This window comes from Amphibalanus amphitrite, unplaced genomic scaffold (genome assembly GCF_019059575.1).
Source record: "Amphibalanus amphitrite isolate SeventyFive unplaced genomic scaffold, NRLGWU_Aamphi_draft 000125F_arrow, whole genome shotgun sequence".
Classification (NCBI taxonomy): domain Eukaryota; kingdom Metazoa; phylum Arthropoda; class Thecostraca; order Balanomorpha; family Balanidae; genus Amphibalanus; species Amphibalanus amphitrite.
This window is the reverse complement of record NW_024881620.1, coordinates 51,315-70,456: the sequence shown is the minus strand read 5'-3', so window position 1 is coordinate 70,456 and position 19,142 is coordinate 51,315. Positions and strand designations below refer to the sequence as shown.

Here is a 19,142-nt window from a genome sequence, read left to right as displayed (position 1 = left end):
CAGAAGACATTTTCAGTTGGTTGGATGAGGTGTCTTTTCAGTTATTTACGTGACATTAAGGTTTATTCAGTAGGTTATGTGATGTATCTTTTCAGTTGATTAGGTGGCATTCAGAAGAGTTCAGTTTTGTTTTTAGTTTATGTGTCTCAGTTGATAACGTGACAATCGGAAGTGTTCAGTCGGTCAGATGAGGTGTCTCAGTTTATTCACCTGACATTCGGAAGAGTTCAGTTGGTTAGGTGAGGTGTCTCAGCTGATTACATGACATTCAGAAATGTTCAGTTGGTTATGTGACATTCAGATTTTTTTTAGTTGGCTAGGTGAGGTCCCTCTTCAGCTTATTAGTGATGTTAAGAAGAATTCCCTCAGCTGATTTGATAAGGTACCTATCTTTTCAGTTGATTACCTGATGTTCAGAAAAGTTTCCTCACCTGGTTAGGACAGGTGTTTCTCCGGTCAACTTAGGTATAGGTGACACTCAGAAGTTTCTATTTTTGTTAGACGAGTGTCCCTTCGGTTAATTAGTTGTCATCCAGAAGAGCTTCTCCAGTTGGTCAGTTGAGGTGTCTTTAGCTGATTAGGTACTTGATATTCAGAAGAGTTCCTTGCGTTGCTTAGGTAAGATTTCTTTTCAGTTAATTAGCTGACATTCGGAAGGTTTTTCAATTTGTTTGATCTGGTGAATTTGGGTGCTGAGTGTTCTGAACACCCAGAGTTTTCGTTTTAATCAATTTCTAATTTTCAGCTGCGATGTGGGTCATTGTCGGTCCTTCTGTAAGTGTAGAACGCAGTGATTTTGAATTGTCCTCCCCCTTTTATGTGTTATAATAATGTTTAAGGTATATTTGTACTGCATATCTATATATCTTAGTGTCTATATTTGATCTTTTTGATAAATGCCGCGCTCTTTAATGCTGGCTTTGCTGGCTGAATTTTTCACTTGTGCTGCAAGACGTTGATGAAATGATACTGGTATTGTCGGTTTTGTTGAGTTCTTCGGTAAGTAAAGGCCTTAGTCTCCTTCTTCCTGCTTCCTAAAGAGTTTCATCTGTAACCTGTTCTGGTTTAAAGCACAACTTTATCCAAACCATACATAAAACAAATAATATAATGTGATAGCATAAAACGGACGCAATTAAATGGGAAAACATATAGTAGCGTACAGAACGATGCAGAAGAATTGTATCCTTACAGCCTACTGAGCCTAACAGTATTTATACCGTCGTTTGATGTAATTTTCGTCTTTCCGTCGTTTTATTTTTTCGTTTTTTTTTTCTTGAAGCGCGGATATGTTGGCGCAGTTTTGGACGTACCATCGGATATGGTGACGGCTTACCGTCGTCGTCTTCTCGCGCACTGTAACATTTTGTGGCGTTTTAGAAGTAGCTCCTTTATTTGTCACATACCGAGTGATCGATTAGAAGGCTGCCAGACAATGAAATGTAAAAGGTAAGGAGGTTATGGTATGTATGTTTCTTTACTATTTTGATTGCTATTTTGTGCTAGGCATGAAATTGGTTTTATTGCTTAACTTATTTTACCTTGGTGCACGGAAGAGGCACTATGGTTTTGTTGGAAAATTTTGACACGCGTCAGTTTTTGGCGCTATTTATGTAAGGTAATAACGTGATGAGAGGGCACCTGTATAGCCCACCAGTAGTTTTGTGGAGCTTCAGCTAGTCAATGGTTTGGTTAGGTTTTAACATATTTTGTTATTGTAGTAAGTAGGGCTCTTATATAAAGTGAATTGTGGGAAATTCTTTTCGAATATTTATGTAATATTGAAGATTTATATTTTGTAGGCTTTTTATGTAAGCATTTCTTTCACAATTCAAACACGTTTTTAAGCAATGCTTCTCACTTCAAACAAAATAGGTACAAACTAATTACCTAGGTTTTAAGTGTCATCCTCAGTAACAATTAACAAAGCCGTAGTTAGTGTAACAGCTTAACTTTATTCCTGGGGAAAGTATACCTACTTACTCAGCATATTAGGTATCCTCGCAATCAATGAATGGTTTTACCGAAAATGTAGCTCCTCAATCCTCATTGGACTGAACGTTTGCCATTATTTTCTATGTGTATGTGGTCGTGATTGTTTGTATGTTTGTTTTGCCTTCCGTCTTTTTAACCCTATGTTTTGTCGTGTGTCATGTTTGTACACTATCTAGCACAGCGGCAACTACCTTCATTCATCTGCATGGAAATTTGTTGCATTAAATAAAAAGCATTTCCGAATGACATAGAAACACCTGAATGCTTCCCATCAAACTCTTTATAAGATGATAAACCTTTCTTTATTGACATCACCTAATAACTACACATATGAATTGATGATGAATTATTAAATAGATATGTCTAACGGTGGTTTAGAGATTTATTGCGCCATTTCGCTGCGTGTTTTAGCGCGGAGGCCAAGCTTTGCTCCCGTTTTGCGCTTGCGTGCTATTATTGCGAACGATTATCATTCAGCCGTTTAAAGCAAGAGGCTTCATGCGTCAAAGCGTTTCGGAAGTTTTTGTATCGATTGTTTATTCGACGCGATTACTTTTTGCAGTGTTCAATGAAGTGGTTGCTCCAAGATGAAAAAAGTATTCAGCTGCTAGGTGAGAAAAAGGTCTGTACTTTTAATCAAAGTATTTTTATCCGTTACTTTAATAAATTGCATGTGCCCGTGTAGAAACTTATCTTTTTTACTGGCTTCAATCAGTTTTACTTAGTCATTTGATGACGGCTTCAATCAGTTTTAGGTACCTTGCATGAGCTCAAGTTGACATTCGATGACATCACCATCAATTGCTTACCTGGTAATGTCTGCTATATCGATCCGATCTTTAAGCATAAATCTAGTTAAATGCTAATTATATTGAAACAGTCGTTTGAAGAGCGTATAGTGTTTAGCCATTGTCAGTTATTGTCACCTTAATCATACGGGTTTCTTAAATCGGTCACTATTTTTAGCTATTGTTTCTTGTTTTTTTTTTCTTTAAAAACGATTAAGCTACTTTGTCCTTTTTTAAACTACGAAGAGTTTATAAAATCACCTGCTTCTTACATGCATTATTTGTTACTTTGGCTAACATATTTTCATGTTGTTTCTCCTAGAGATCAGTAAATTATTCAGCTTTTAGGCAAACAATCTACATATTAGTCTCGTTTCTACTTAGGTTACTTTTTAATATGATGAACAATGAGCATAGACTATTTGAACACTATAACTAAAGCCATTTAACAATGTCATAACAGTCATCTATTTTATAGGCTCTGATGAGGTAAGGCATTGTTAGATTATGACTTATGAGCTATGACTTGAGTATTTTGGCAACGTATAAATTGCTCGTAAAACCAAGTCTGACTGCAATTGCTATGTAATTTATATGTAAATTGAATTTAGGTTGAATTCAATGCTGTAATCTCAATCAGAATCTCAATCAACCGTTGTAGAAATTAATTAAATTGAAATAAGTATTATAATAGTTAAGGTTAGGTAGACGTAGATGGTCTCATTAGTCGGATGTTAAGGTGGGCAGTTAGGCAGGCACGTAGCACAAGAAACACTGAAAAGGTAGGCAGCTAGGCCATGATACCAATGCTTATAGGGTGTCATGGGTTCTGGGCAGTCGTCGAACACCGGAAAGAGTTTTTGACAATCATGGGTCAAAGGCACAATTAATGGTGCCACAGTCCGGTCTGTTTATAAAGAATGACTTTTGAACAGCACTCTACCGGCCAGTGACGACTGTCCAGGGCGATGTCCGCCGTATCCCTCTGGCTCCACGTGCCGGACATCGGGCAACAGGGTGACATCAGGCTGACCTCATTTAACTTCGCTGTTCACGGGGATATCACGTCAGGAATGCTCAGAGAATGAAGGTTTGTTCGGTGCACGTATCGCTATGTTCGTCGATCAATTGTAGCTATTTTTATGCTCAGCCACTTGGGTTGCATCTCCAGTCAGTCACTACTCACTAGGGAAGTTTTTGTATATTGTCCATGCGCGTCTGGTGCCACTGAGAAAACGGCCTGATGCCATCCTGGCTAAGAGAGGGATAATAAATTGACCGATCAGCAGCAGAATTGCACAATAAAACAGAAATTCACAGAAACATCAGCAGTAGAAATCCACGGTTGATGTTTCCCGACTGCATTGTTTATTATAAAGGCATGGAAGCATTATGCCTGATGGGTGAGCATCTTTTAGCGTCCAGTCCACCCATTTGTCTCACTTGGAGTTCTGACATATGATAATAGTCGTTTATACCGTACTCATGATAACAAAAATTACATGAGAAAATCTCCTTATAACATGGGGCAAATTGCCAAGTGGCCAGCACGGGCTAAGCTCAGACAGTGCTCATTGCTCACCGTTCCGACCGTCGCATATGGAAGTCGCGGCGGTGCAGTGGTCACGGCGGTTAGTCCGACCAGCCAGGGCCACGTCCACGTCCACGGACACGGAACTGACTGACCAACGCGACGGGACAGGACGGACTCGGCAGGGTGGGGGAGAGGTGGGCGGCCCTGACCTCGACTCGGACAGTAATGCCGCTCGATGACCCATTGTGTGTCTCCTTCCCGCCCCAGGAAGGCATCGTATACATGACGGCAGGGCGACAGTCACAGTCGACACAAAGCAGGTGCATTGTTGCATGAAGCAGACTAACAGGGCAGAGCTGTTAGAGACGACACGCGTTCGTAGCTAGAATAACCAACCATGCCGTCTGAGGCGGTCACTGAACTGGCTTGGGAAGTGTGACTGATTTAGGAGCGAAAGGTCACCACCTCTGACCGAGTCCCGGAGCAGCGGCATCGGGACGCAGGCCGTCTCACTTTCTACAGGAAACGCAGCGACATCAGGTCACAGGTGACGTCATAATCACACCCTGCACTGGGAGCCGACTAATGACGCTAGTCCGGGAAGAAGGGGACGTCTAATTGCTTAATGAAAGCATGGAATGGCACACCAGTGGGTATGTTTGATTTGAGGGTATATTTTGGTTGCTCAATCTCATACATAATGTAACAGGTTATAATTAAGTCGAGATATTCAGCACTCCGATTATGCCATGTACATACCTAAAGCTAGCGTTATAAAACCAGTTTTTTTTTTCTGAGCTACGGTCTACCGAGTGAAGTGAAAAATACAAGCGGCTGTACGATAGCCATTGTTCAAAAGCAGCTCAGCCCTAGCATTGCTGTGTCATGCCCCGTGTGTTCGTTTCATTTATCCCAGCAGCTGAGAGGCATCACATCGCGCCATCAGTCGAGTCGGCCCCGCTCCCCTGTACAGCTGACTCATCGAGTCATCCATTCTGACTCACGTCTGTGGTAACCTCACACCGACCATTCCGGGCCATCAAAGCGCGGGCACGTCGGTCGCCATTGTGGGTATACGCAGTGGGGCTGCACGACGCAGGACATAAGTGAGTAGTGTATCGGTCTCATCAGGCTACATCCTTCGCCGCCCGCCAGCGCCGGGTAGCCTGGCTATATCGTGGAAGTGGGTTGTTTTCCCTCGCCTGACGTTTCCTGACCTGTCCTCGCGGTCAGTCATTGCCGTAGGTAGTTTGTGCGGTGGATTAGTTTCAGCCCCCCCCCCCCCCTTCCGGCGGGAGAGGGTGAGAGGACTTATATGGCATCCCATGTCGATTATGTAAGCGATCTTGGGTGTCATACCGCTGACAACTTCTGCGCCTTTTTGGGGGTTGACTCGCTTGGGCTTAGAGTTTTTCTCCTTCCATTGTACCTAAAGAAATAAAAGGTCGCCCGTCAGTCAAATCAGTAAATATCTATGGACTGCTGGAGGGAGTTCGATATTCGAATACCGGCCAGGTGTGTTGACCGCTCCGCTGATACGTCATAAGCCTGCCGACTCAACGCGACCTGTCAAACTGCTGCAGTGTGCTTGTGAACTGCAGATCACACCGATCGCCGGCCCCTGAGAGAACCAGCTGATCAGATCGCCACGAGCTTAGGTCGTCAATGGTCACAGCTTACATCATCCTAATTGCATAAGTAATGTGGGCATTACCCAGTATGAGCCATGCCTTTAGGAGTGGCGTGGAAGGTAAGAACAGCAAGAAGTTCCGAATCTTCCTCCATGCTCACAGTTAGTCGTAAGCACGGTCGGTGTCACGGCGATATCCTACAGGGTGTCTCAAAAGTTCGCTTACAGGTGCCAGCCATGCTTTTTTGTCAATAATTCTGAATCAACATGAAATTAACAGTCGAAATTTTGCATGGGCATTGGTAACAACCTTCCTCAAGCAGCTTCATTGTTTTCAAGCGCATTCGACCCTTCATGAGCACACAAAAAGGGTTCACCTCTGACCATGGATCAGGCATGAAAATGGAGGTCGCATACTCGGGTCGGCTGAGAAACTCTGCTTCACGAGTAATGGGAATGGTTAGGTCGGAAATGACACATGGCAAAGTGTCGGCGAGGATGAGTACAACATGATGGTCATCAAATAAAAACGGTGGCTAAAATTTTTGAAGGACAAAACCATGCGAGACTAACAGCGCTTTGAACGACCCTTGTACCGCAGCAGACTCGTGCTCCGGAAAGCAGCTGAAAATGCAGTCCTAACTATTGAAAACTGACTAGAAGCTAACAGACAGAGGTTACCCAGTTTCAAAAATTGCAGGTCATCATAAAATAAAGACAAAGTATCATTTAAAATTGTTTATAATATCTATAACGCTAAATTTTGAGGGAAAATAATGCGAAAATCGTCAATGCCGAGGACAAGTGACCCTCCAAAAGTGTCAATTAATGTAAAGTTTTATCTAACGAAGTTTCAAGAGGCAGATCTGGAGCAAATAGCTTTCTTTTACACACAAAATCCGGACAAAACCGCACGTTGGACAGGTTTTGGCCGTTTACAAAGCAGAACCTCTCCTGAGGAAAACACTCCGGAACCCAGCGAAGGTCTTGGCATTGGGAATGATGAGTGTTCGGGATTTGCAAATTTTGCAAAATGTGTCTAAGAAACAGATGGCCGACACATTCTGCTACGATATGCTGCGAAAAATTTGCCCCTGGCACTTCCCATTTGTTCAGGAATGGGGTTGTTTTGAAAAGGAAAATGGTGCTTGGGAGGTCGGCGCCAGTCATTCATGAAGGAGTTAGCGCCAGAGAAGACCTACAAAATACTCACGGATGGTGTCGATGCAAGCTATCGGCTTTCAGGGAGAAGCGGATGTTGCCGGGGAGCTCGTTAAACCTAAATCCGACGCAGAAACTGCGGGGGATTCCCCTACAAGAGCTTGAAAGCTGGTAACCTTTTATCAGCCTCCGGCAGCTGACGGAGTGACGAAAATCGGTATGGGCAAATATTTTTGGAGATACAGCAAAGGGTTTGGTTTCCAACCTTCCGAATCAGTTGTCAAAGCATGCATATTTGTCTAGTGTACACACGGACACCAAAACCTTAGATTTTTGGCCGGTTCTTATATGCTTTATTGACATGGGAAATGTGTAAGCGAACTTTTGAGACACCCTGTAGGAATGCGGTGTCGCCAGTGCATCACGCCCGACGCCGAGCCCTCCGGTACGGTGAGCCCAATCCGCCGGTGCGGCGCCACCCACCGCCCACCTCTTACCGCAGAGCTGTCAGTCGCGGCCGGCCGGACGGCTCTCACAGGATACAGACGCCATCCAGGCAGGCTTTCGCTGGCTCTGCCCCCGAGCTGGCGCGGGTCCCCGAACTGATCCGGCTCCGTGTGACCACCACCGGGTCCAGGGGCGGATCCAGAAAATCTCCAAGGGAGGTGCCATTAGAAACCAGGGGGCCCCCCCCATAATCCCACCTGTTGGAGGCCCCATCTTCCCACTTGTTGGGCCCCCCCCCCCAAAAAAAACTGCGTCTATTGAGCTTATCTAGCTGTTCAGGCAACATCTCAACATCTGTGCAGGCTTGGAGGCCCTCTTTGCAGGTTAGGAGGCCCCGTAAAAGTGGTCATCTCTGTGAGTATAAGAGACCTCCAAGTTATGAAAAGCTTTACCAATCTTCTAACAAAGAAGTCTTCTCAGCTAGTCTTCTAAGAAATAACTAAGTGGGTAGGTTAAAAAAAACTCATCGGATTTCGGCCACTTTATTTTCAGGAGGCCCCCTTTTCAGCTTTTTAACTTTTTAACTTTTTATTTTATTTTTGAAAAAATCGGCCAAGGGGGGGGGGCCATGGCCCCCATGGCCCCCCCCCTTGTATCCGCGCCTGACCGGGTCAGCCCCGGAGGAAGTCAGACTGCGGGCTTGGGTTGATTCTGGCTTGGACTCATCCCGAGCCGAACCCGAGTTGCTGAGCTGGATCCGACTCGACTGCAATTATTGATGTTTTTTTCATATTGCAAATTAGGTCTCTCGCATCCAAAGGGGCGAAGGCGCTATCAGTTTTGAATGATTAAAATAAGTTTTGTTTTAACTTCTCTATGGTTTGCTTGTCACTCGGTACAAGTACAAGACCATACCTGGGACGGTATGGTAATGGTAATATAATCGGTATGGTCCATCGGTACTTCAAATATGGACCAAAATACGAGTAAGGACTAAGCAGCGTACCACACAGCCAACAGGTGGATCGTGTAACGACCGCGCTCGGCCGCGCTGGCGGGACAGGGCGGGGTGCGCTGTGTGTACCCCGTGCACTGTGCAGCTGCACGGTGTAGATCGGCCGATTGCCTGCAGCTGACAGGCATCGGTCCCCTTTGAGCGGGACAGAACGGTCGCAGCGGGGACACCGGAAACTCACTCCCCTCCAGGACCTGTCCTCCCTACGGCCTACAGTATTTCCGCCCGGGTCGAATAAGTCCGCTCCCAGCAGGAGATAACGTTTGCTCGCCGTAGACAAGCCCACAGTCGCACCGACAGGGACAAGGTTGAGAGGACGTCGCTGCGTAGCGCATCAGACGTCGCCACGCAGGAACACATCCTCGTCGCACGTTCCTGCATTGAAGACCATTTTCTTTGCGACAATCTCCATGCATGTAAAAAGGTGAAGATGGCTATGTCGAATAATTTGACTGGGTGACTGCAATGTAGAATGATAAAGCAGATGACTGTCGGGCCAAGTACGCGCCTTTTTGGTCAGTCAGACGAGTTAAATGCCAGCTGTGTGTACTGTGTATGGACCCACAACAAATTCAGCCGGTGGCGTCCCCCTGTCTGTCGTGGCCGGCGGCGGTGAGGTCAGCCGGTCCCCGTTCCCGCAGTTCCCAGGACACGGACACGGCACCGACCGTACACACGGCCCGGGCCGCGGGGTCGCCGCCGCCGGTATGTCTGGTATTGGGGTCAGTCGGCGGCGCCGTACCGGCTGCAGCTGGCCGGACGATCAATGGGGCGCACTCACCGGTCCTCGGCGCCGTCCCAGTACGCAGCACCGCCGCCGGCCGATCGGCGTCACTTCGCTCGGAGTCGGGGTAGGACACCTCACACGGTCCGCCGCCGCCGCCGCCCAGCACCCGTCTGCCGACACCGTCCGCCCGGAGCCACGAGCGGCTGCGGCGCGGCCGGCGGCGGCTGCTGCAGCTCGCAGCGCCAGACCTCCCCCTCCCCCTCCCCGACACGCTCAACACCGCAGCTCCAGCGGCGGGCGGGCGGCGGTGGACGGACGGGGCCAATGGACTGTCTATGATGAGCCGTGGAAAAAACGAACATCCTAGTCTGGGCCATCAATTTTGGCGGTTGCGAGTTGGCCCTCTTTTCCGGCTTCGGCGCGGCTGCATCTGCCCAGTGCCACTTACCAATACCTATACTATACCTATATAGGACCTAGGGGATCTGGGGTCAATTCGCCAACTTTCCGGTTCCTCTAATCAATGCTCGGGGCTGGACACACACATCCTTTTTAAAAAATCCAGAACCCCGTGCTTCGGGCTGAACGGTCATCACATCATCCGACGCCGCAACTCATAGCTCGTCCGGGTCAGGTTCAGGCGCGGTGGGGTGACCGTTTGCCTGCAAAAATTGCAATGAAACCTAAGAAACATAGGTAGGTACAGCCCTCTGCAGACTGCGTGGTAGGTATTCTTTTTTCGACAAAACCGAGAATAACTCAAAGACTAAGTTATCGGTCGGTCGGATCTCATTGCATAAAGATGCGCCATGCTCCACTCCTTTGATTGGTTCTATCACTGAACGAATTATACAACTAGTGTAGCAACAAAATGCAAAAGTTTGTTTTGGGGGCAGATATAAACTTTCTTGTATTGTTGCCAAACTAGCTGGAAAATGTATACCAAAATAAGCCCAATCTAAGGTGCGGAGTAGAGATGCCACTTTTGGACCCGCGAACCCGCTTTCTGCGGGTTTTCAAAACCCGCAGGGTTTTTGGCGGGTTCGAGAAGCAAAACTTGTCGTGTGGCGGGTATTTGGCGGTCAGACTTTAGAACCTATAATTTTTTTTTTTTTATGCAAAACAGCAATTTCAAGTCCTTACTATTTGTTTGGCTCTTTTTCTGCACAGCAATGAAGCAAGTAAGGTTTATATAGCTCTAGCATTGACCCAGCTGCATTTTTTTTCTTGCAAAAGCAGGTTTTTAAAATTGCGGGTTTTTTGCGGGTTCAGCTCAGCCAAAATCAGCTTGCGGGTAGTTGTGGTTGGGCAAGGGGTAGCTGCGGGGCGGGGCGGGTAATGAAATTGCAAATTTGTGGCATCTCTAGTGCGGAGCCTCGCACGTCTTGCTGTTACGTTTTCCGAGTGGCCAATAGCATAGTATTCGCGTTATTCCCGGTTTTGTCGAAAAAAGAATACCTACCACGCAGTTTGCAGAGGGCTGTACATACGTATAATAAAATGACAGCCAAATAAATCCTGAAGCTTTTATTTATCTGAGGGTCCACTCTAAAAAAAAATATCCCTACATGAACCCAAAGATCATTCTCCCCAAATAAATAAAAAGAGGGGTTCTCGGTCTTTATGTCTATGGGTTCTCGACTTTCATCAGCTGATAGACATATTGGAACGAGAAGTATTACGAATTTCCTGACCCTTGAATTGGCAACAAATTACCAAGGTATTGAGTTTTTTTAAATTATATACCAAAAATGACGTTTTAAAAAATTAGCATTAAATTTTTTGTTTAAAAGCAGCTGACAAAAGCAACAAATCCCATTCGAAAATGAGATTATTTTTATCCAAGCAAACTGAAAAGTGACGCTAACATGAAAAATAACCAAAGATAAAATAAGCTTTAAATAGCATGGGCCAAAATGATTGGTTAGAACTATTGACGTCATCATTCTAGAAGCTTGTAGAATGACGAAATGTCACACCATTTTCCATGCGTGATTCTGTGAAGAGAAGAAGCTGGCGCGGATTTCCTCTCTTGCGAAGTAGGGTGCCGGTGTCTGGTTAAATTTTTTGGGCATATCTGTATTTTTCATTGATTGTATTCCTGACATGGTCTCTGCAGATATGTCGTCTTCGGAGTAAGTATATACCTAGTCTTTCAATTCTCGGAAGCAAAGGCTTAAAGAATTCGCTCAAAGACTGGCGATATTATTTGATATTTTTGACATGCTTCGCTATCATGTGAGCCAATCGATAAATTTTAGTAGTTTTCGTGTATTCTTGCTGTTTTTATTATTCCTTGTGCCCTGCTTGTAGTAGTCCTGGTTGACGGCAAATTAGCTGCCTGATTCGTAACTGACTCCGTGCCCGGATTTGAGAGGGAGACTGGTAGTGTCTGCGCCCAGCACACCAATTGAACTTTGTTGTTTGGTCAGGTGGTGCGCAGGAGCCTCATAAGTCATGACCCAGGAGGACTGTGTAGTGTGTCATCAGTTACTATGTTAGGTTCTAGCCATTGTTAAAGATTCAAATATGTTTTGGAGAGCTTTAGTTCATTTGTTTAAAATTTGACCCTAAGTGTATAGGTATATTGCTTTGAAAACAGCACAGGAATTGCTAGCTAAATTACCTACTGAGAAAACTGATTGTTGCATATTTGTATCACAGAAGGTCAACGGTCAAAAATTATTTTTACCTGACTGCTATTTCCAACACTTGCAGCTCATATTTGCATAGATATATTTACAACACCACAGGCCACAGGGATACGCAACTTGTCAACAGTTATAACTCGACTAATAAATAGATCGCACATCGTTTAACATAGCAGTACATTGTTGGAGTTCAAAACACATTTTGAAAATATTTTCCATATCTTCAATAAACAATGTGCACAAACCAGTTTCTAAGTAATTCAGCTAGCAATGCTCATCATGCTGTGTCCTTCAACCTACCAACCTACATCCTACCAACCTACAACCTACCACTTGGACTCAGTGGCGGATCCAGGATTTTCACTGGGGAGGGGCTGCAGGTCATAATTGGGCACCACGCCCCGGATGGGCGCCATAGTCGCATCGTATTGGCGCTGAAATATTGGCGCCCAGTGGCCCTGACAAGAGGCGCCCAGGATCAGTATGTACAGTGACCCCACACGATTGGAAATATCGGTGCGGAACGTACTGAAACGACGTTATTCGACTGATTTTTGCATCCTAGTCCTAGTATGCGGCACTCCGATGAGTTGCGAATTGAAAATTGGCGCCACTGCGCCTTCGGCGCAGTGGCGCCAGTTTTCCTTGGGTGGGGGCTGCCAGCCCCCGCAGCCCCCCCTGGATCCGCCACTGCTTGGACTTCATCTTCACAAATTAAAAAAGAAAACTATAGTGAAGGTGATGCAGTCAGGCTTTGTGTGTATGGTGTGGTGCTATGCAATAAGCTCTGCCTGAAAGGCAACTTATTCCTTAACCAACAATTGAAGCATTGGACTACAATGTGCATGTAAATGAATGCAGCCCAATCTAAGATACATCCTAATCTAAGATATTTATAGACTGGTCTTACAAAGTTAAAGGGACCCTCCCACCTTAACATTAGTTTTGAGTTGAGATAGCCAAGTTTGCGGCCAGGCTCAGAAACCACCATTTATCCTGGTCGCAACCCCCGCAGCTTTATGGTGTTCAAGAAATTTCTTCCCTTTACTTGCAGGGTGGGACCAGCGTGGTCCCTATCTCTTAACCATTACGGGAGTCTGATGACGTCATCAGGCTTTCGAACGTCCGTTAAATGTTTGACTAAAACGTTTTGTAGCACGCGGTGGTATATGCTGCTTTGCGCGCAACAAATGCCGCACTTTCAAATAAAGTCGCTAGGAACAGCGGAGATCCCAAAAAGTAAACAAAAGTAAAAGTCTAATATCTTGAAAACCGGTGAATATTTTTCGATGAAATTTGGTAGATATTCGTTTTTGCACTTTTTGAACCGAGCGACATCACTTTCATGCCAATTCATTAACTTTTTTGAAGGTGGGAGGGTCCCTTTAAACTAAGCTTCTCTCAAAGTAACAGTGATAGTTGGCAGGATTGCTTCAGAGTTGCAGACACATTGAAGTGTTTGGAATCAAAGTGAATATTGCTTCACTGCCTCTAGACATTTGTTGTTTGGTGTGGTTTGCAGCTGAGCTGTAAAAATGTGTTTACAAATATCTGAGCACTATGATTCTCATTTTCCAGTGCTCTTCACCCAGCCTGCACATGGGCCCAGCGAAATGATCTCATATTCCTCACAATACTGGTTGAGGATGTTAAAAACCCTGAAATCAAGGTAGAAGGAAACAAACTTCACTTCAAAGGCACCGGTGGACCTGACAAGAAAACCTATGCTGTCGATATGGAATTGTACAAAGAAATCAATCCTGAGGTAAGTCACATGTGAAATAGATCAGATTGTGTCATGAAAGTTATAAGTATGGTTCAGAGAAGTAATTTTTTCAAAGCAAATATGAATGGTCAGAAGTCAGAACTATGGCATTTATTCAAAAAGGAGATAAGCAACTGCTGCATTGTCCCATTTCATCATGCGTGCTATTTTCATTTTGCCCTGTGGATGTGTCCATTCGTTTCAACTATGGCATTTATTCAAAAAGGTGATGAGCAACTGCTGCATTGACCCATTTCATCATGAGTGCTATTTTTAATTTGCCCTGTGGACGTGTCCATTCGTTTCAACTATGGCATTTATTCAAAAAGGTGATCAGCAACTGCTGCATTGTCCCATTTCATCATGAGTGCTATTTTCATTTTGCCCTTTGGACGTGTCCATTCGTATCTCAGTGTCTGCCACGCGCTATGCTCACGGTTTGACCACTGCTGATCCTGACCGCCGACAGAAATCGAAGCAGCTCGTCTCTGGCCGGGGGATCGACTTTGTGCTAATCAAGGCCGAGGAGGGTCCCTACTGGCCGCGGCTGCTCAAAGACTCCAAGAAGTGCCACTGGCTCAAGGTGGACTTCAACAAGTGGAAGGACGAGGATGAGAGTGACGAGGAGGGCGCCGGTGCGCCCGGCGGCGGACCCGGCGGCGACATGGACATCGAGGCCGTAAGGACGGACACGACTGGCGTATCTGCCGACTACTGTCGCTTTTTTGAAACTGTTTGTCAGTAGTTTACCGGATATCTACGCTTAAATGATGAGCCACTATAAGAAAAGTCAACCGGTGTTTGATTATTTTAACTTTGTTCTGAACGACGCTAACTTAGTTGATTGGATCACTACTGAATATGATAACTTCCATATCTTTTTGTGACTTTGTTTGCAATATTTCAGTGTTGCCTGTATTTTTACCGCCGTGATTTCGCCCCATAGTGACCCTCTTGCCTTCTTTCACCTCCGGCAGATGATGAAGCAGATGGGCGGCCTCGGAGGCATGGGTGGCATGGGTGGTATGGGCGGAATGGGCGGCATGGGTGGTATGGGTGGTATGGACGGTATGGGCGCCAACGTGCCTCCGGGGATGGGCGACGACGACAAAGCAGAAGAGGAGGACTCTGACGACGGGGATCTGCCCGACCTGGAGGACTAGGAGGCCGTCAGCAAACGGCGACACGACTCTTCATCCACACCGGACGGTACGTCAGAGGGGCGGAATAGGTCTGGTCGGGTAGTTATAAATGGTGGTAGGCCCCGGGATGCCGTGGGCTGAGTCAGTGATCTGAAGTGACTGTTTACCCAGAGCTGGGTCCGGGGACGGGGAGGGTCTGGGGTGGCGGGACGCACCAGAACGGTCAGGGTCGGGCGGTGTGGTGCGGACTCTGGAGGGGGGGGGGGATTGTTTGGCGGTGATCTGTGTTGTAGTTCCCTCTGCTGTGACCAGGGACTGAGCTTTGGCTGGTTTGGGAAGGGTTACACAAGTCGTTTGTTTGTTTTTGATAGCTGATTGTTCATACAGAACCGGGCCTGGTTGGTCTCAAACGGCCGGCATCGGCGGTGCCCTGATATACCTATCTGTCTCGGATAACGTCCACATGCTAGTGTCTGTCAATCTGGTTTTCAGAGTCTGTCACTGGACCCTGTCCCCGCTTCCCAATCACACCATCCGCGCGGAGGCAGGTCGCCCGCCGCCCGTTCCACCCCTCCACTCCTTCCGTCTCCCCACCTCCGTCACACCCGAGTCATTGTCGTCGAATCTCTCCGTCGGCTACCCGGCTCCTCTATCGCGCCTGCTGATAAGATAGGAACTGGCTGTATAGACTGGCTGCTGATCAAAAGTCGAAGCCGTTAAACCGACTTCAGTCTGATTGTGATTTCATCGTGTGGGATGATTTCGAGGTGGTTGACGTGCTCATTTCATCTTCAACTTCAACGTATCATATAAGATATCATAAGACCAGAATGTTTTGGAGCGATTGTGCACAGCTGCAGTGTCCATTGTTCGCGTTTGCCTGCATTTCTCTCCTAATCGTGTAACTGTAACTTCCGTATGAAAAACTTTCCTCAGCTATCGCTGCTATATTTCATTGGCTCTTAGTGTTTGTACATTGTCCGTTTTCGTCATGTTTTTGACGCCAATTCGTATCTGCTGTCAAGATCGCCCGTTTTGCGATAAAGTACGTGGTGTTGTCAAGTTTTATACGGCTCATTCAGTCCCAGTTATGTGCCACAGTTGAATCAGCGTCCACGAGCCACTTGAAGGGTCTTCTAATCTAACCGATGTCTCCCTTTTTCTCCGGCAGCGCCAGCACTCCCCCATCATCACCCGCGCGCCGCCGCCGCCCCCGCCCGCAGGAGCAGACGCCGCGCCGCCGCCGCCCCCGCCCGGGGCTGGCGCCGCGCCGCCGCCCCCGCCCAGAGCAGCTGGCGCGCCCGTTCGCCGGCCGGCCGTCCGCGCCACCGTTCTGGGTGACCGCCTTGCGTCGGCAGCCAAGTGTTTCCTTTGTATTGAACTATGCCGTTCTGTGGTGCATGTGTTGATGGGTCGGTCCGTCCGCGGAACGCCAGGCAGTGCCGGCTGACCGCGGCCGGCGGACGTTTTAAATACAGCCATATGTATTGATTCAGGCGAGCGTGTTTGGTTGATGGGCTAATGGGATGTGTGGTAGGTTGCAATGAAGGAGATACTAGAGTGAGAACACTTGCGTCCTCGGTCTGAAATGACGCGACGAGAGGGAATTGATAGTCGAGTCGTAGATCTGACACGAACAGTGAATGTTCTTTTCAACTCTTTCCCCCGATTCCTCGTCTTTTGTGTAAGGTAAATGGAGAAGAAGGGGAGGGCTAGTGAGATGCTGCAGGCAAGAATTTTGAATCTTAGAGCCCGGGGACGGGTATCCGGTGTCCAGTACTCGCGCTGTCGCCGTGCACCCGGGTTGCGCTCTGCAACCCGCGCGACATCTGCCGAGTGACTCGTCTATCCCTCGTCTGTTCACGATGGGATAGGTGGCGGCATCGGCGGAACTACTTATGATCTCGAGTATGGTCCCGTCTCGGAGTACTAGGGCCCAGCATGGTTAGCTGCATTTATGGACTGTGCGACTCGGGACAATGTGTTGTGATGGAAAGAAAGCTTTCAGAACGACTTATGCCAAAATCGATATGAGGGAAGGGTAACTAGAAATAGGTACGGGACAATTGTACATACGTACCTAACCTGCTGCAATACCCGAGTCTGAACTGGATTTTAATACGCTCCATTAAAATGGAAGTTGGTCACAAATTTACTTCGCACTTTTCGGTATCACCATAGTATCACCAACAGTATCAGATTTGGCCGGTGATGGCGGAAGGTTGGGTATCGTCGGTTCGAAATAGCTTATTACTTTTAGGCGACAGACGACAAAGGTGTTCCATTGTGGTTCAATGCTACTTTTTTTGCATTTGGCGTGTTTCAATTGGGAATTTGTGCGTGTGATAACTTAAACAAATTAAAGCTAACCATTGCAACATCTGCCGTTTGCGGACTCCTTCTGGCCCGAAGTGTCCCATTTGACAGCCGAGGCAGTGCAAGCTCTCCCGGGTAGATCCAAGGGGACAGCCGAGGCAGTGCCAGCTCTCCCGGGTAGATCTAAAGGGCAGGTTGGACTGTGCCAGCTCTCCCGGGTGGATCCAAGGGGCAGGTGGGGCGGGTTACCGACCGCACCCGACCCCCTGCCTGGCGCACCCTCACCGACCTCCCACCACGAGAGACGGTCTTTCCAGCAACGGGACCGACCCGCCGTCTAAAATAAGCTCCCGCGTGCCGGATAACTGGCCCGGCGTTCCCACTCGTGCCCCTTGTTCAGAAGCGATGGGCGGTAGACATAGGTAATGCACGTTCGATGGATGCATTAGATGTAGCTGCTGGCTGCATGAAACAATGCCGTTTACTGAAACTAGCCACATTTCGCAATTGTTCTGGGGAAATGTGGGTAAAGCGTTCGATACGAATAGTGCTTGAATGGCTGCATAAATGTTATAAAGATTTGTTCAACGTTTATGGACCGATTGGATGGCTGAGGAATGGATATACTTTTTATCAGGGATGCGGAGCCGTGGAAATTGTAGACAGCTTCGGCTCCGGCTCCGGCTTTGGAGAAATAAAATCGGCTCCGGCTCCGGCTCTGGCTCCGGGTGAAATGTCATGGCGGCTCCGTCTCCGGCTCCGGCTCCGGGCAAAAATGTGCCGGCTCCGGCGGCTCCGGCTCCGGCTCCGCACCCCTGCCTTTTATACTTCCTAGATTTCATCCGAGACCACGAAGGTAATGAAGTTTGAATCCTCCCGTCCTGTTTCAGTATCACGAGCTCCGCTGACCGCTCGCTACCTTATCTCACCACTCCTAAATTTCTTCTCATCCCTTTCTGCCACATAGACTTCATGTCCGATCCCATTCAGTCCCATTGCAGTTTGCACCCTGTCCCGTTGTCCCATTTTGTCCCACCACTCCCCCTAGGGCCTTCCGTGTCGTCTCTTGCCCCACCACCCGTATGACCGATCCCATTCCGTTCCAGTTCCTCTCCCCTCCCCCCAGTCCGCCCCCGTCTCATTCCGTCCCACCACCCCCACTTCCCGTTCCGTTCCTACGGCCGTGCGGTGTGCCGGTTTTCGCCGGCATGTCCCGGTGCCCACATGTCGCGTCTGCGATCGACCATGTATGTATGTATGTATGTATGTATTGACGATCAAGAGCAATCCACAATCGGCGTGGCGATTACCCATCGACACACCTCACAACGTCGCTCGAGCGTTTGCCGAGGACTTGAGGCTTGAGCAGTGAGCACGCAATAGTTAGGTTTATGTTTTAGGGCCTTGGTTAGGTTCCGAAACGGCACCGCCCGGCGCCCGCACCTTCCGCCGCCCGCTACCGCCCACCGCCCGGCGCTTCCGTCGTCGCCCCGTGAGCAGGGTCGTCTCGCGCTACCGGCGACGGTCGGTCCTGGCCGCGCCGGTAGTCCGTTACTGAGACGGTTCATGCACCGACGCATAGTACTCCGGTGCGAATGGGGTGCCGATGGCTCCAGGGCGGTGGGTTAGGACGGCTAAGGTGTTATTTAGGTACGATGGGGTAATAAACTCCACGGAGATGGAGACGGTTTGAACGGTACAAGATTTACAACCGGTAACTCCTACGGAGACGGAACCTGCATTTTACATGCGCCGCTCTGAAGGGATGGTGACAGCTTCATTAGCTCTTGGAAGCATGTGCATTGTGCAATATGCTTTAGCTGTGGCTGCGAGTGCTTTTAAACTTTTAACTATTAATTAGACTAACTGTACCAACAAATTATACGGGTCTTTGTAGGTACTTTTTTACATGGTGACCTGACAACGCTGGGTCACTTTCGTAGCCTTCCGCCTTTACGAAAGGCGGAATAT

At 47.6% G+C, this 19,142-nt stretch overlaps 2 protein-coding genes across 4 annotated transcripts in view; one reads left to right on the top strand and one right to left on the bottom strand.

Annotated features, from left to right (window-relative positions):
- The window catches only part of LOC122381687 (peptide methionine sulfoxide reductase MsrB-like), a 35,141-nt gene extending 25,672 nt beyond the window's left edge, over nucleotides 1-9,469 (bottom strand). For both annotated transcript variants that reach the window (XM_043366164.1, XM_043366166.1), the window contains exon 1: nucleotides 9,352-9,469. The gene's annotated coding sequence lies outside the window, so the exon portion shown is untranslated. The remainder of the gene's footprint in view (nucleotides 1-9,351) is intronic.
- A 1,490-nt stretch (nucleotides 9,470-10,959) lies between these two features.
- Nucleotides 10,960-16,351, top strand: LOC122381688 (co-chaperone protein daf-41-like). Of its 2 annotated transcripts, XR_006256572.1 has the most exons (6): nucleotides 10,960-11,432; nucleotides 13,527-13,713; nucleotides 14,183-14,392; nucleotides 14,691-14,922; nucleotides 16,027-16,085; nucleotides 16,119-16,351. XR_006256572.1 is itself a non-coding variant. In XM_043366167.1 (5 exons), exons 1-4 carry the CDS (start codon nucleotides 11,404-11,406, stop codon nucleotides 14,874-14,876), a joined length of 612 nt encoding a protein of 203 aa, XP_043222102.1. In that variant the 5' UTR covers nucleotides 10,960-11,403; the 3' UTR covers nucleotides 14,877-14,922; nucleotides 16,027-16,351. The 2 variants fall into 2 exon arrangements, 1 of the variants encoding a protein (XP_043222102.1); XM_043366167.1 differs by having other exon boundaries at nucleotides 16,027-16,351.
- The last annotated feature ends 2,791 nt before the right edge of the window (nucleotides 16,352-19,142 follow it).